The sequence below is a fragment of the Watersipora subatra genome, chromosome 11, assembly GCF_963576615.1.
Source record: "Watersipora subatra chromosome 11, tzWatSuba1.1, whole genome shotgun sequence".
Taxonomy (NCBI): Eukaryota; Metazoa; Bryozoa; class Gymnolaemata; order Cheilostomatida; family Watersiporidae; genus Watersipora; species Watersipora subatra.
This window is the reverse complement of record NC_088718.1, coordinates 32,371,188-32,384,256: the sequence shown is the minus strand read 5'-3', so window position 1 is coordinate 32,384,256 and position 13,069 is coordinate 32,371,188. Positions and strand designations below refer to the sequence as shown.

Sequence of the window (13,069 nt, the reverse complement as noted above, 5' to 3'; positions counted from 1 at the left end):
TTAGCATTTCACTAATGATTACTAATATGCTTGCTGTGACATAAAACTGGATTGGATCTAAGAGAAAATAAATTATAAAATATAATTTAAGTAAAATAATAGTATTGTAAGCTTTTAAACTAACATTAGTGACAAGTATGTGAACTCAAAAAACTCTGATTGACTAAATTATGTAAGCTAGTTGATTGGCCAACATTTGGCATCGTTTTATCATTATGCTGTTCTGATTGGACAAGGAATATAACTGCATTTTCACTGAAGTTACCAAGATTTGGTTAGCACTTTAATAAAATACACTTTTTTACAATGACAAAAAACTACCAACACAAATTTATTATTAGCAGTTAATTAGACTTTGTATTTTTTTCTTTTGTTTAATTCATCAAAATTATGCATTTATTTTATATTGACATATTTTCTTCGGTAAATTAATAAAAAATATCAACTCTGGTTTTAGTAACTGGATCTACCAAAATTATTGTATTCATTGCAAAACTCTACATCATTTAAAAAAAAGTTTAAATGTTAGTTTGATCATTTTTAGGTGAATTACTTAAATCACATTTAATCAAATTTTTTTAATATGTTAAAAAACTTGAGCTATGATTTATTTTAGCTTGGCAGCAAGCTGATGAAAGGCAGCGTTCACAATTTTGATATTGCTTTTGGTAAACTTTAATAGTTTTTTTATAACAATTACAATAGCAAAATCTAAATCCTAGTAATTAAGCTAAAGGAAATAAATACAGAAATGATTATAACATAATAATATTATTGTTAATGTATTATGTTACTAGTCTTAGTTTAAATAAGAACAATAATACTGATAAAAAATTATAAAATTGAAAAAAATGTAATTTTAAAGGTGAACTAGCACAAAATTTTAATAAATTGGATCAGAAAGTGTTGGCATTTTTTATCATATGCAACTGTTTTTGATGGTTGAAGTGATCTGACTGCCAGGATGTTTTAAAACTAAAATCGATAAAACTGCATCGCGATAAAAACACTCAGATAAAGTGAAAGTGTGATTATGACATATATAGTTGTAAAGAGACTGACAGAATAGAGACACATAATGCTGCAACTTGAACACAATAGCCGATATCAACTATAGCAACAATAATAACTAGTGATGTCATTTTGCATGTATTTTTCTTCTGAGCGTTTAGCCCATGATCAAGTTTGATCGATTTTAATTAGAAAAGACACTGGCAGTCAAATCATCTCAAACATCAAAGACAATTACAAATGGTAGAAAAATACTGACACTTTCTAATAAAAGTATAACGTTTGGTGTAAATCTATCTTTAATAGATCAAACTAGTAACAAATTAAAATGAAGACTCTATAAAACCCATCATTACCTCTTTTCTATCATCCGGTAGCTCCATGCTGCCTGTTCATTGGCTATTCCTAATGCTATTGACCTTTGAACTTAATGGTTAGTACAATGACACGGCTTGGAGTGTTCAACTGTTGTCTAGCTTATGCCATGCCCCCAGCACACCATGAATGATTTGCCGACTCGCTGAAGACTGTTGTGTGTTATTTTATTTTGGTTTTGTCTATCATTGTTGAGTTTACCGTGACCTCTGCACTTCACTCCTTTGAATTTTACATAGCTTATTGGTTATAAGCAAATTTTATGTTATGCTGAATGCTAAAAGTACACTGGCTGTATAAAAACTCAAAGGTTTTTGGTTCTTTGAGAATGACGGACAAAAAGTGGATGAAATCTGTTTTAAATAACTTAATAGCTCTTGATGAATTTTGTTGGAGGTTCTACGCAAGCATTCATTCAACCTCATTTCTTGCATCTGAGAGTATATTTTAACTGCGCAAATTTTAATAGTATATTGTTTTAAATGTCAATTTCTAATTTAAAAACTTATTTGTAATACCTTAGAGTTGAAATAAAGGTGGCGACTTGATGGTTTTAGACAAAACCTTCACTATTGAAGAGAATTCTTGGCACTTTCAAAGGAGAAGGAGACAAAACAGACAGCCAAAAGGAGTAAGTTGAAAAAGCAATATTTAGTGATTTCAAAAGGGAATGTTTTTAGAATTTGGTTGAAACTGACATGAGGCTGCATCCACTTGTCAAAAGTTCATAATGGCAGCTAAAATAAAAATGTTATTTTTAATTAGCAGGCAGCCCGGTGAAAATTAGATCTCTTTTTTTAATTAGCCTGCATGCAAGTGGTTAATGGTTAGATCTCAAAAACTAAATAAAGTTTTGAAACCAATATTTTTAGCAAACTGACGGAAGGCACAAAGCATATATGTATAAAGTTTAAATGAAGTTAGTCAGCAAAAGTGAAAACGCACAGCATTTACACAAATCGACAGATGCCCACACGCACCACACACACCCACACGCACCCACACGCACCTAGACACTGAAAAAGTGGGAATTTATTATTACACATAAATTTAGCATTATTTGAAAGTATTTATGAGCCAACCGAGCATTTAACTTCATTTTCGGCTATATTTCCAATCCTGATGTTTTTAATAAATTTTAAATAGATTTGAAGTGCACTGAAAACTGCAGAGTTATAAGCTTACTGACTTTTGAAATGATTTAAAATTGGAACTTATTTATTATTTTTTCATCTAAATAATATTTCCTTTAGAAACAGTCTGTCTAACACTATATATTTTTGTAAAATGTATTTTGTAGCTCATGGTTTTTTATTTTACTTTTTATGTAACCAACTGAGTAAATTTGTTGGCAATGTAGTGATGTAAACATACTGGAAACAATAACAAAAATGTAACATGTATCACCTGAACAATAGTTATGGTTATCTAACTTTATCTAGCATTTTCTTGAACGAATTTAGTTATAGTCTGTAACATAGCAAAATAAATTCAGGCCTTCTATTTGGATTAGGTTTATTTTACCCAATTCAATATACATTAGAGTGTTTATATAAAAAAAGTTAAATAAACATCCTTACACATTCTTTTAATTTAAAATTTAAATTAATTCGATTTTGAATTAAAAATAATAATAAATTGTAAGTTTATTTTAATTATATTACAATTTACTATTAATTTTAATTTACAATGCGTTTAAATAACAAATAAGGTCAGGGTCTGCAGTTTTCAAACAATGTACACACTATTGTTTTGATTGATTTATCTAATAACATATTGTATCTAGTGAACTCTATATCTATAACTCTATATCTATAGCTATATATCTATAAATCTACAATAACTATAAATTTTTAGCTTTATTTTTGTAACTATAACTATATAACTATAACTCTCTGACTATAACTTTATAAATATAACTATCTGACTATACCTCCGTAACTGTAACTAAAACTCTATAACATTTTGTCAAACTTTTAGACAAGGTATAGCTGCTGCTGAGCCACAGAGCAGCGCTGTTGGCAGCACAAGTAGAAACATAACTTTTCAGCACAAGGTATGTAGTACATATGTATATAGTCTTTATGTAGTATAGTTTGTATGTAGGAAAGTGTTATGGCTTGATTATAAGGTTTGCTGAATCCAAAAGCACACCTAGTTGCAAAATTCCTTCAATCTTTTTTTGCTGATCTTAACTCCGTGGAGTAAATTGGTGATTAGAAATCAGTGATATGGCTTGCTCATCATCAAGGTTGTCATCAGGGAGGCTGCTGATTTTCATTACATTCCCATATTCTGGCAGGGCCCGAATGACTTTAGCGCAGTTGAATGAATTTATTGACTAAACAGATTTCTTTTATTATAACACAAAACCTTTTTAATAATTATTGTTTACAATGTTGATCACGCATGACATACATTTATTTTATATATTATAGGTAGACGGTATTGATATGTGCATGCCTGGCGCTGCAAAAAAAGAAGAGAGTACAGCCTACCCTATGAGAACCCTGAAAAGGTGCGTTCATACATATATTCCTTATTCGTATCATAGCTTCTACAAAAATATTTTAGTATAGCCTGGTTGATTAGTTTACTAGTTCAATGCCTGACTTTGTGCGGGTAATAAAACAATCACCCAATGAATTTGAGTAACTTAAGCTAGTAAGCTAGTAAACATAAGCTAGTAAACATAAGCTAGTAAACATAAGCTAGTAAACATAAGCGTACCTTTACCATGACACAGTGTTTGCAGACAGCTTAATAATCAGTTTCGGCGTAACTGTCAACCGTGCAAATAATGACCCCAAGAGCTTTGTTGCGCTAAAAAATGCACTAACAATTATTGACAGCTTGGCTATCAATGTACAATGTATGTAGTATAGTTTTTACTGTAGCGGATTAAATCGCCGGTCTAGATCAGGAGGTTCCGAGACCAAATAATCTGCTATGTGGATTTTTCATTTTTAGAATTTAATCGCTGTAACTAGACAGACAGCACACTTTGGGATTTATATATATATAGATTAATGGCCACATTAGGATTCATTTAGGTGGTATTGTTGACTACGCAAACAAACCTAAGTGTTTCACGCAAAAACATGGTGATGCATAGTTCACAGTTATTTGAATATGGTTATCGCTAGCTAAATACAGTCAAGCCTCAACATACTGTACATATATCATAACCCCTACATATAAAGTCTTTTAGAATATGGTACAAAACTTGGGTAAATACTTATCTTGTTATCTGAAGCAATTTCTACTAGCTGAGGTCCAGAATTTTTTAAAGTATTATTTTTGTATGTAAACTAGCCAAAATTTCTGCATCGCACGAGTAATGAAAAACAGCTTATAAACAGTGGCAGGGAATGTAGTTGCTCGCCACTTGTCATTAGTCTGGCACATTACCAATGGCCACTTTGAGTAAGCTAGTACCCCTATTGCTAAATTTTTCAACATGAGCAGTGAGAGCAAGCTTTAATGACGTTGTGGCGTAATGCATAGTGCTACACGTATTTTCACCCAGATATCGACTCATACCGCACAAGAAATTTATCAATCTTGAGTAATCAATAGGTTAGCATATCACCTGGGAAATGGGAGGTTCCAAGACAAAATCTTTGGCGATACAGATTCTTTATTCTAAGATATTAATAGTTATAGCCGAGCACACAGAATTACATACAAACTTTGAGGTTTATGTATATAGAAGTAAAAAACTGGTGAACTTTAAAATACAAAAATCATAACAATTCTGCAAAATTAAGGTCATTTAAGCTATATCTAGTGTAAGTAGGAGAAGGTTGCACTATATTTACACCATTCACTTTACTACTGAATTTAAGTGTTATCAGGCTTACACTTCCATTATTTTATCTCTATGACAGAATAGCAATAAAAATGGTTTTTAACTGATTATGACTTGATTAATTTAGTTTCTACAAAAAACTTAGGCTTTAAACTTTATTTTTTACATGTTTTTGTATAATTTACCTTTCAAAACTCTATATTGGATTATCTGACATAGCTATCATTGTTTTTGGTCTCAGGAACAAAGTAAACAATATACAATGAAAACAGCTATCAATGTTTTTGGGCTATGTATGCTAATAGAACTACGTACAACGATTTCAACATATGAAGCAAATATACTGATAAATTAATTGCGTATGTAAAGGTTTGACAGCATACAGCAACATAGTTGGTATTTACTTCTTTATGAGAAACTGTTCAGCTTGAAAACTGCTAATTTCTTTCCTCATCACGGTGTCACTATTCTGTTTGAGAATGCTAAGTATTATGGAATGCTGACAGATTTTAACCAAAGTTATTTTTATAGGGATCTCTTATAAAAAGTAAATTGTTTGCATCATACTTGCAGTTACTAATTATTCTTTAGATATAAACCAAAATCACTTTTGAAAACTTGAGGTAACATAATTTAGCTAAAAAAAATTTTTTCAAGTTTTAACTTATTGAAAATTAATTTCTCCATTAAACAATTATAGTTGAAAGATGAAACTTACAACTTTTGTGTAGGTATTAGATTTTTACGGCCCTATTGACATGAAAATAAGTTCATTTAAAATTTGGTAGTAATTTTAAACAACTATGTTAGCATGAAATATTTATTTAGTCAATTTTCTACTTTTTTGGCTATACTATTGTCTGTTCTTTAGTTTTTTTTGTAAAGAAAGACAACTTTGAATTTACAGTTTAACTGTTGCTCATAACTGTGCGATGCATGATCGCAGTGAAGCTAGTAAGTGGCTGTCAAATTATATTACGAGGTTGGTGCGATTACGGAGTTAGACGGTTTAACTGTAGCAAAGCAAAGATGCATATTATTTGGTCAGAAAAGGTCCAGAACAGTAAGAGTAATGATACCTAACAAATTTGCCAACAAGGCTAGTCAGTTAAGCACAGTTGTTACTGACCAAGACTTTGATGTCCGCTTTGATGGTCAAAAATAGACAGTAACGTGGAGATGGAAGAACGAAGGGTTCGAGTTAGACAACAAATAATAACAGTAGCTATTCATGCTGTCTAGTGCAGTTTCATAATTAAATGTAATATAATTTATTTTATTATATTAATTTATAATATTAATTTAATATAATTTGATTTAATGCTAAGCCTTGGTTGAACTAAAAACTCATTTGATAAAAATTAGCTAATGAGTCATGAATTTTTGTGAACTACAATTTGATTATAAATTTAGCGGAATTGGCATTCTAAATTTAGCAAAAAGTTACAATAATTTATAACAGCTGTTCTATTGGCTGATGCTATGAAATTATCTATTATAGCTAATAAAGATCACAGACTCAATAGTGAAGTTATTTTCTTATGAAGTGATGCTGCCTTTCCCAGTTTAATTTTTCCTTTGGCTGGAGTTGAAGGCATCTGAAATGCCTATTATCAGCCCATGTTTTTACCTTTTAGATGTGTATGATATTAGTACAAATTATAAAATGTTTTAGCATTTGAAAGTGTTGATTAGGGTTCGTAATCTCACTGTATATTTTGCAGTTCAAACACTCGTGAACAAGCATCTCATCCAGCGATAGATACAAATTACCCAGTGAGCCAAAATGCTGATCACACGATTTCCAACTTCAATACCACTACCTCTCCTGATCACATGACCTCAGAGTTTGTCACGTACAGCAATACCCCTGCCACCCATCCTCCTGATTCTTCTCCAAACCATAGAGAACTTATCATACCCAGTCCATTGTCAGATGGTGAGTTAAAGTTGGTGAGGCGAGGGAAAGTTTTTCAGCTATCTGTCCATATTCAAGACAAAGCCGATAGTTTGTCAGCTAACTGTCAGAATATTTAAATGAGCTTAAACATTTAAATATGTTAAATATAAAACATTTAAACATATTTAAATATGCAAAAACTGTGTTAATATCACTTTTCATTAAAAACTTTTGGTATTCTTCTTAGTGTTGCGTCATAATGACTTTTCATAGTTACTGTGTATTTAAAAAAAATTTGAAATTTCCTGTTGGCACTAAACATGCCAGAAACACTTCAGAAAATTCAGAAGCAAAAAGATGGCTAAAATAGAAAAGTATTTTTAAGAATTTTAAGGACAACATATGCAAATTGAGGGCTAACACATCTTATCATATCTACGCTGCCTTGCAGTACGTTTTCAAATAGTTGCTGTAAAGTAAACAAGTACCGAATCAGCAAGCACATTTTGTAACGCATACCATCGAAAAGGGTACAATATGACAATGCGTTTAAATTTTAAGTTGTGAATGTAACTTTGAAAACTACAAATCAAACTGCTGCCACAGTTTTTCTATGAAAAGCAACATAATGAATGTAATTATAATGGAATAATGATCTCCTTACATCTGTACATACACTGGATATTTCCCAGCGTCTTATTGTTGAATGAACTATTTTAAACATCTGCTCATTTTAAAAGATTGTTGCAAAGAACTAAAATACATTTTGCATTGTAAATTAATTTTTAGTTAACATCACAACTTTTATCATTCTAAATTTTAAATGAAGGTATTTGTTTATTTCTGTGTAGGCGTGCGCGCGTGTGCGCGTGTGTGCGCGCGTGTGCGCGCAGCCAATGCATAATTCAGATATTCGAAAACTCGAAGCAGAGCTAAAACAAATTAGTGAAACCATCTCTTATTATGCTACACAATCACTCAAGATCTAAAATTGTGTATAAACACTGGCAGGTAATGTAGTTGCTATTGGTAGTTTCTTCACCCAATGTATTTGGGTAACTTAAGCTAGCAACTTAAGCTAATATTTTAATTTTTAATATAATAAAAGCTGTATCTGGCCAAAGCCAGCAAAGAGTGTTAAGAAAAGAGATTGCACCTCTCAAAAATTAAACCAATACACTCAGGTGTGAAGCCAAGCACACTATCACTAAACCATGCAGCCACGCTGCCACTCGTTGGAATAATGGTGCATATAATCGTTACACACCATGATCTCTCATGCAGCACTGGACTGTTAGCGTGTGTATTTAAATCAATAGCTATTAACTGGACATACAAACAGCTGACATACAGACAAACACTTGATTTTCTTTAAATATAGATTTCAAAGATGAATAAAGCTAGACAATAATAAACAACAGCTAGTCAGCTAGCTAGCAGTGCTAACTGTTTAATACTGTTAACCAGTTAACAATGTTATCCAACTAACAATATTAACTGTTAACAGCATGGAACAAGTAAGGGTGTTAACTAATAAAAGTGGCAACCAGTCAAGTGTTAATCAGTTAACATTGATACTTGTTGAACACTGTTAGCTGCTAATAGCTTTAAATATTTGACACAGTGAGCCCGTTAATACTGCTAATTGGTTAGCAGTGTTAACTGGTTAAATGTTTCAACTAGTTAAAAGTAAATATTAGTAGTCAACAGCCTTAAGCAAGTAGTAATGTTAACTGGTTAACCGTGCTACTTAGTTTACAGTTATTAACTGTGTCAACCAGTTGGCAATACTAACAGTCAACAGTGTTAAACAGGTAGCATTACTAAATAGTTAACAGTGTTAAACAGGTAGCGCTACTAAATAGTTAAAAATTTAAACAAGTGGCAGTATCACCTAATTAAAAATGTTGAACATAGCAGCATTAACAAGTTAGCGGTGTTGAACATATAGCAGTATTAACTAGTTAACAGTGTTGAACATATAGCAGTATTAACTAGTTAAAGTGTTAAGCATGTAGCAGTATTAACTAGTTAACAGTGCTAAATAGGTAACAGTATAAAATAGTTAACAACATTAAACAAGTAGCAACATCAAATAGTTAAATGTGTTAAACAGGTGGAAGTATTAACTAATTAACATTCTTAACTAGTACAATTTTACTTAGCTATTTTTGTTGGTCTCTTAGGTCAGAACACTCCTCGACGATCATCACAAAGTTTTGCCAATGCAGTCGAAGAGCTTGTCAACCAGAAACAGGAGATGGTAGAGGAGACTCGACACAAACGCAGAGCACACAGAGCTGCTCTCTATTCAGGTATTTTGATGTGAACAAGTTTTATATGTTGTTATTCTCAAAATAAAATATAACCAGCATTGCTGACATAGAACCTGTATACCCATATCTTAACTATCCACCCGCAGGGTATCTTATTGAAAATGAAAGAGATCCTAGACATCACCAAGCTCACTCATAAACAAATGGCTTCCTTTTTTACATTAAAATATCTCAACATGTTGGTACTCTAGAAAAGCGAAAACCAACTGTTGTTTATTGTGTGAAGAAATTTGATGCTATCATTTGTTGGCTTTATTACTTGGTTTAAATGTTAACTTTCTAAAGTCAGCAGTATACTTTCAGAACTAACAGATGACTATCTCCTTTTTATGCTGCTTTTTACGTAATTTTTCAAATTGGTAAATTTTTAAATTTCAAGTTATGTATACTATTTAGACAGCAGGTGCTAAAAGCCTAATATGGTGCATGCATGTTTTCATACAAAATATTTTTGTTATATCTGGTTTTCATATGCTATTTGTCTTACCTTCACAAATGTGTTTGTTTCTTGAAGGTGTGAAACCTCACAGTTCTACTTGTCTCGCCTCAGAAGAGAGAGTGGAGCCAGGCCTGAGGTCACCAACTCTACATTCAAAATCCAACAGCAGTTCAAGGTTGGTATGGTGTCTATGTTTGTTTGTTGATAAAGAGGTTAGGCCTAACTCTTGAAGCTGCAAATCATTTATTCAGTTTTGTTAAACCGATCAATTTTCAAAGAAAACAGTATCTGATACTAGTAACAGGTAGACAATGAATAGCAGGTGAGCAGCTGTTTCATCAGTAATGAAAATATATTTTCAATCCTTTAAATTTGGTACTGTTGTGACACATTTTATGCTTGTAATTGTTGTTTTGTGTAACCAAAATCTGCTAAGGCGGTTGATTAGATCACTAAAAGTGATTCAAGAATTTTGTTGCACATTAGTTGATATGATTGCAGACTTGTGTTTAAAGATTGAAAATTAAAATAAAAATTTGAAATTTCATCTAGTTGTTACATAATCCGTATATGAACAATTATTACAACTAGAAAACATGCGCATGAGCTGTAATCAAATAAAGATGCCGTCAGATAAAAACTCCTTAAAAAGTTCTTTTTCAACATTTAATTATTAGTCTGTTAAGTATGAATTGGTGATATTGCCATGATGGTAATATGAAACCAGCCCAAAATGTTTCCCTACCCGGTTTTTACATAAAAATAAGGTTCCAGCAACTATTCACAAATGTGAAACTTGTTAATCTTAATTAATCTTCTCTGTAAATAATTACCAAAATACCCAAAGCAGATGTTTTCTCTGAAGTTTGCTTTTCAGCAATTTGAGGGCAACCAGCAAACTATTTCTTAGCCAACGGAACTTTTTTCCAATAAGTCCATACACAGTTGAGGCTCCTATAACTTAAGCTTCTTTTTACATAAATTCCATTTGAAGTAAACAATTTTTTAAAGTTTTAGCTTCATATTATGTAAAAAATTTTATGTAACGCAAAGCGTTAAGTCAATTCACATGTGTTTACATTTATTGTTCGAATAACGCAAAATCTCTAAAACATAAACAATTTTGGAACAGATTATTTACGCGGTAGAAGCGTTTACTGTAATTATATTGATGTGTTTGATTTTTCACATTATCTAATAAATTTTAAAGCACTCAGCTGATGTACTTGTATTTTTACTTTATAAAAATGCAGATTTAAGAATTTTGAGTTACAAAAATAAAAAATAAACATAACTCTGCTACCACGAGATACAGATAGGAACATCTGTAGAAAGACTTATCTTTTAATGTTTCAAATAAAGGGCCTACAGTTCTACTCTACACATTAAAAGATAAGTCTTTCTACAGATGTACTAGTCAGTAGAGAGATGAAATGTAAAGATGCTCAATAGAATTAAAAAACCACCAGACATCATTACTAAATGCTGTAGTAAGACATTCCGATCAAACCTCATTCAGATAAGCAGCTAAGCTATAAAATGTTTAAATACTAGTTTTAGCCATCACTCTAGCCAAAATGTTATGCACTGTACACAATTTAATATTTATAACATACGAGATCATAAAGTTTACCTACAGCCGACTGCAAAGTTATGGCATTTATTGCGGATTAAAAGAATTTCCCATCTTTTCTCATATTTTATCATTTTCAGTTGTATTTTTGAACAAAATGTGTGTTTAAGAATCTTAATATGTTATGGCATGTTTTTTTTGATCAGGGACAGACTGTATTCAAGAGAGCCACGGTCTACACTGTATCTGGATGGTAACGATGACCTATTTAACGGGTAAGGTCTGACATACAGCAGAGAACGGTTTGGCTACACACAATGATTGTAGTTTAGAAAAATGTTTGAATCAAATTTATCATTGAGCAATAAATTTTGCCCATGGTTTTTCATCACGTTTTACTACCCTAATTTATGGTTTTCTAATAATACGCCTGTTTATTGTATATTGGCCAATAGAGCTGTGTGTTTAAGGTTATTCTTAATTTTTATTTAAGATGCAAATAAATTTATTGCAACAGTAAAAATATTGGTTTTGGTAACCTTCTAAATTGCAAACACAGTGCAAACAGAATTAGTGCTAAAAGTTTGGTCCGAAAGCTGTCTGTACAAGAAATAAAATGCTGTACCTATGCTGATGCCATCCAAAGTTGTGCCAAAAATATTGCTGAGATGAGAAAACTTTGCTATCTGTGGCTAGCTTTTTTGACTCAAACATGCAAGAATAGCGACCGCCAACACGAGTTAGGGGGTATTGGCTTTTCTTATGCTTGGGAGTATGCATGCAGTATTTGGATTGCAATTACCGTAAAACCTCTACTTGAACGCCATGGCGCACTATTTTTTAACCTTTCTCTCGTAGTGGTGGTCAAATAAAGGTGGCATTCAATATACGGTATACACCTTTAACAATTCTAGAGAAATTGGTCATCTTATGATGATAAAAGTACAAAGTGGTAATTTATATTCTACTCTTAGAAGATTTAGTATGGGTGAGTACGCATAGACTTTGATAATGCTTTAATGAAAAATACGGTTTGAAATTTACATTAATGTTTAGTGTTTGTTGGCTTCTGTAACTAAGTTAACCTTCACGTAAATGATAACTTCTCATTACATACGCTTCTCTCACAATAGACATCCCGTACCCTTGATCAAAGACATGAAGAATCCAAAAGCACCCTGAGGTATAGATTTAAAAAAGGCCTGATCTCATTGATGGCCAGGGATCACTGGAGCGTGGATATACAAAAAATAGGTTGATTTGTTAAATTGTCAACAAAATATTTAGTAAAAAGTTCTTATCGCAATAACCAGCTATTTATTTGCCTGTAGAATATTATTAAACCAAGGAGGTAGCAGTGTTCTGAATTGTTAAACAGATACAAACAGCTGCTGCCATTTTGTAAAACATGGTGAACTTTTATGCCGCTCTATTTAATTTGTAGTGTTTCCTAAATCACTTGCGGGTTAAATAAAAATTTTGTTCAAATACAAGGTTGACTATCAATTGAAGTTTTAGTAGTGCAACATAGGAGATATTGTAATAGTTTAGAATTTAGGCAGTTGTTAGGTCTGTCAGTTTAACAGAGAAATGTGAGGGCACACATGAAGTTAAAATGTTAATA

The 13,069-nt window shown here is 31.8% G+C and overlaps 1 protein-coding gene across 1 annotated transcript in view; it reads left to right on the top strand.

The window, feature by feature from the left end:
• The window catches only part of LOC137407981 (voltage-dependent calcium channel type A subunit alpha-1-like), a 113,864-nt gene that overhangs the window by 87,989 nt on the left and 12,806 nt on the right, over positions 1–13,069 (top strand). Inside the window, exons 37-43 of the mRNA XM_068094369.1 lie at positions 1,944–2,017; positions 3,367–3,442; positions 3,825–3,904; positions 6,922–7,136; positions 9,284–9,412; positions 9,948–10,047; positions 11,652–11,720. Of these exons, the coding sequence (XP_067950470.1) occupies positions 1,944–2,017; positions 3,367–3,442; positions 3,825–3,904; positions 6,922–7,136; positions 9,284–9,412; positions 9,948–10,047; positions 11,652–11,720 (743 nt within the window). The remainder of the gene's footprint in view (positions 1–1,943; positions 2,018–3,366; positions 3,443–3,824; positions 3,905–6,921; positions 7,137–9,283; positions 9,413–9,947; positions 10,048–11,651; positions 11,721–13,069) is intronic.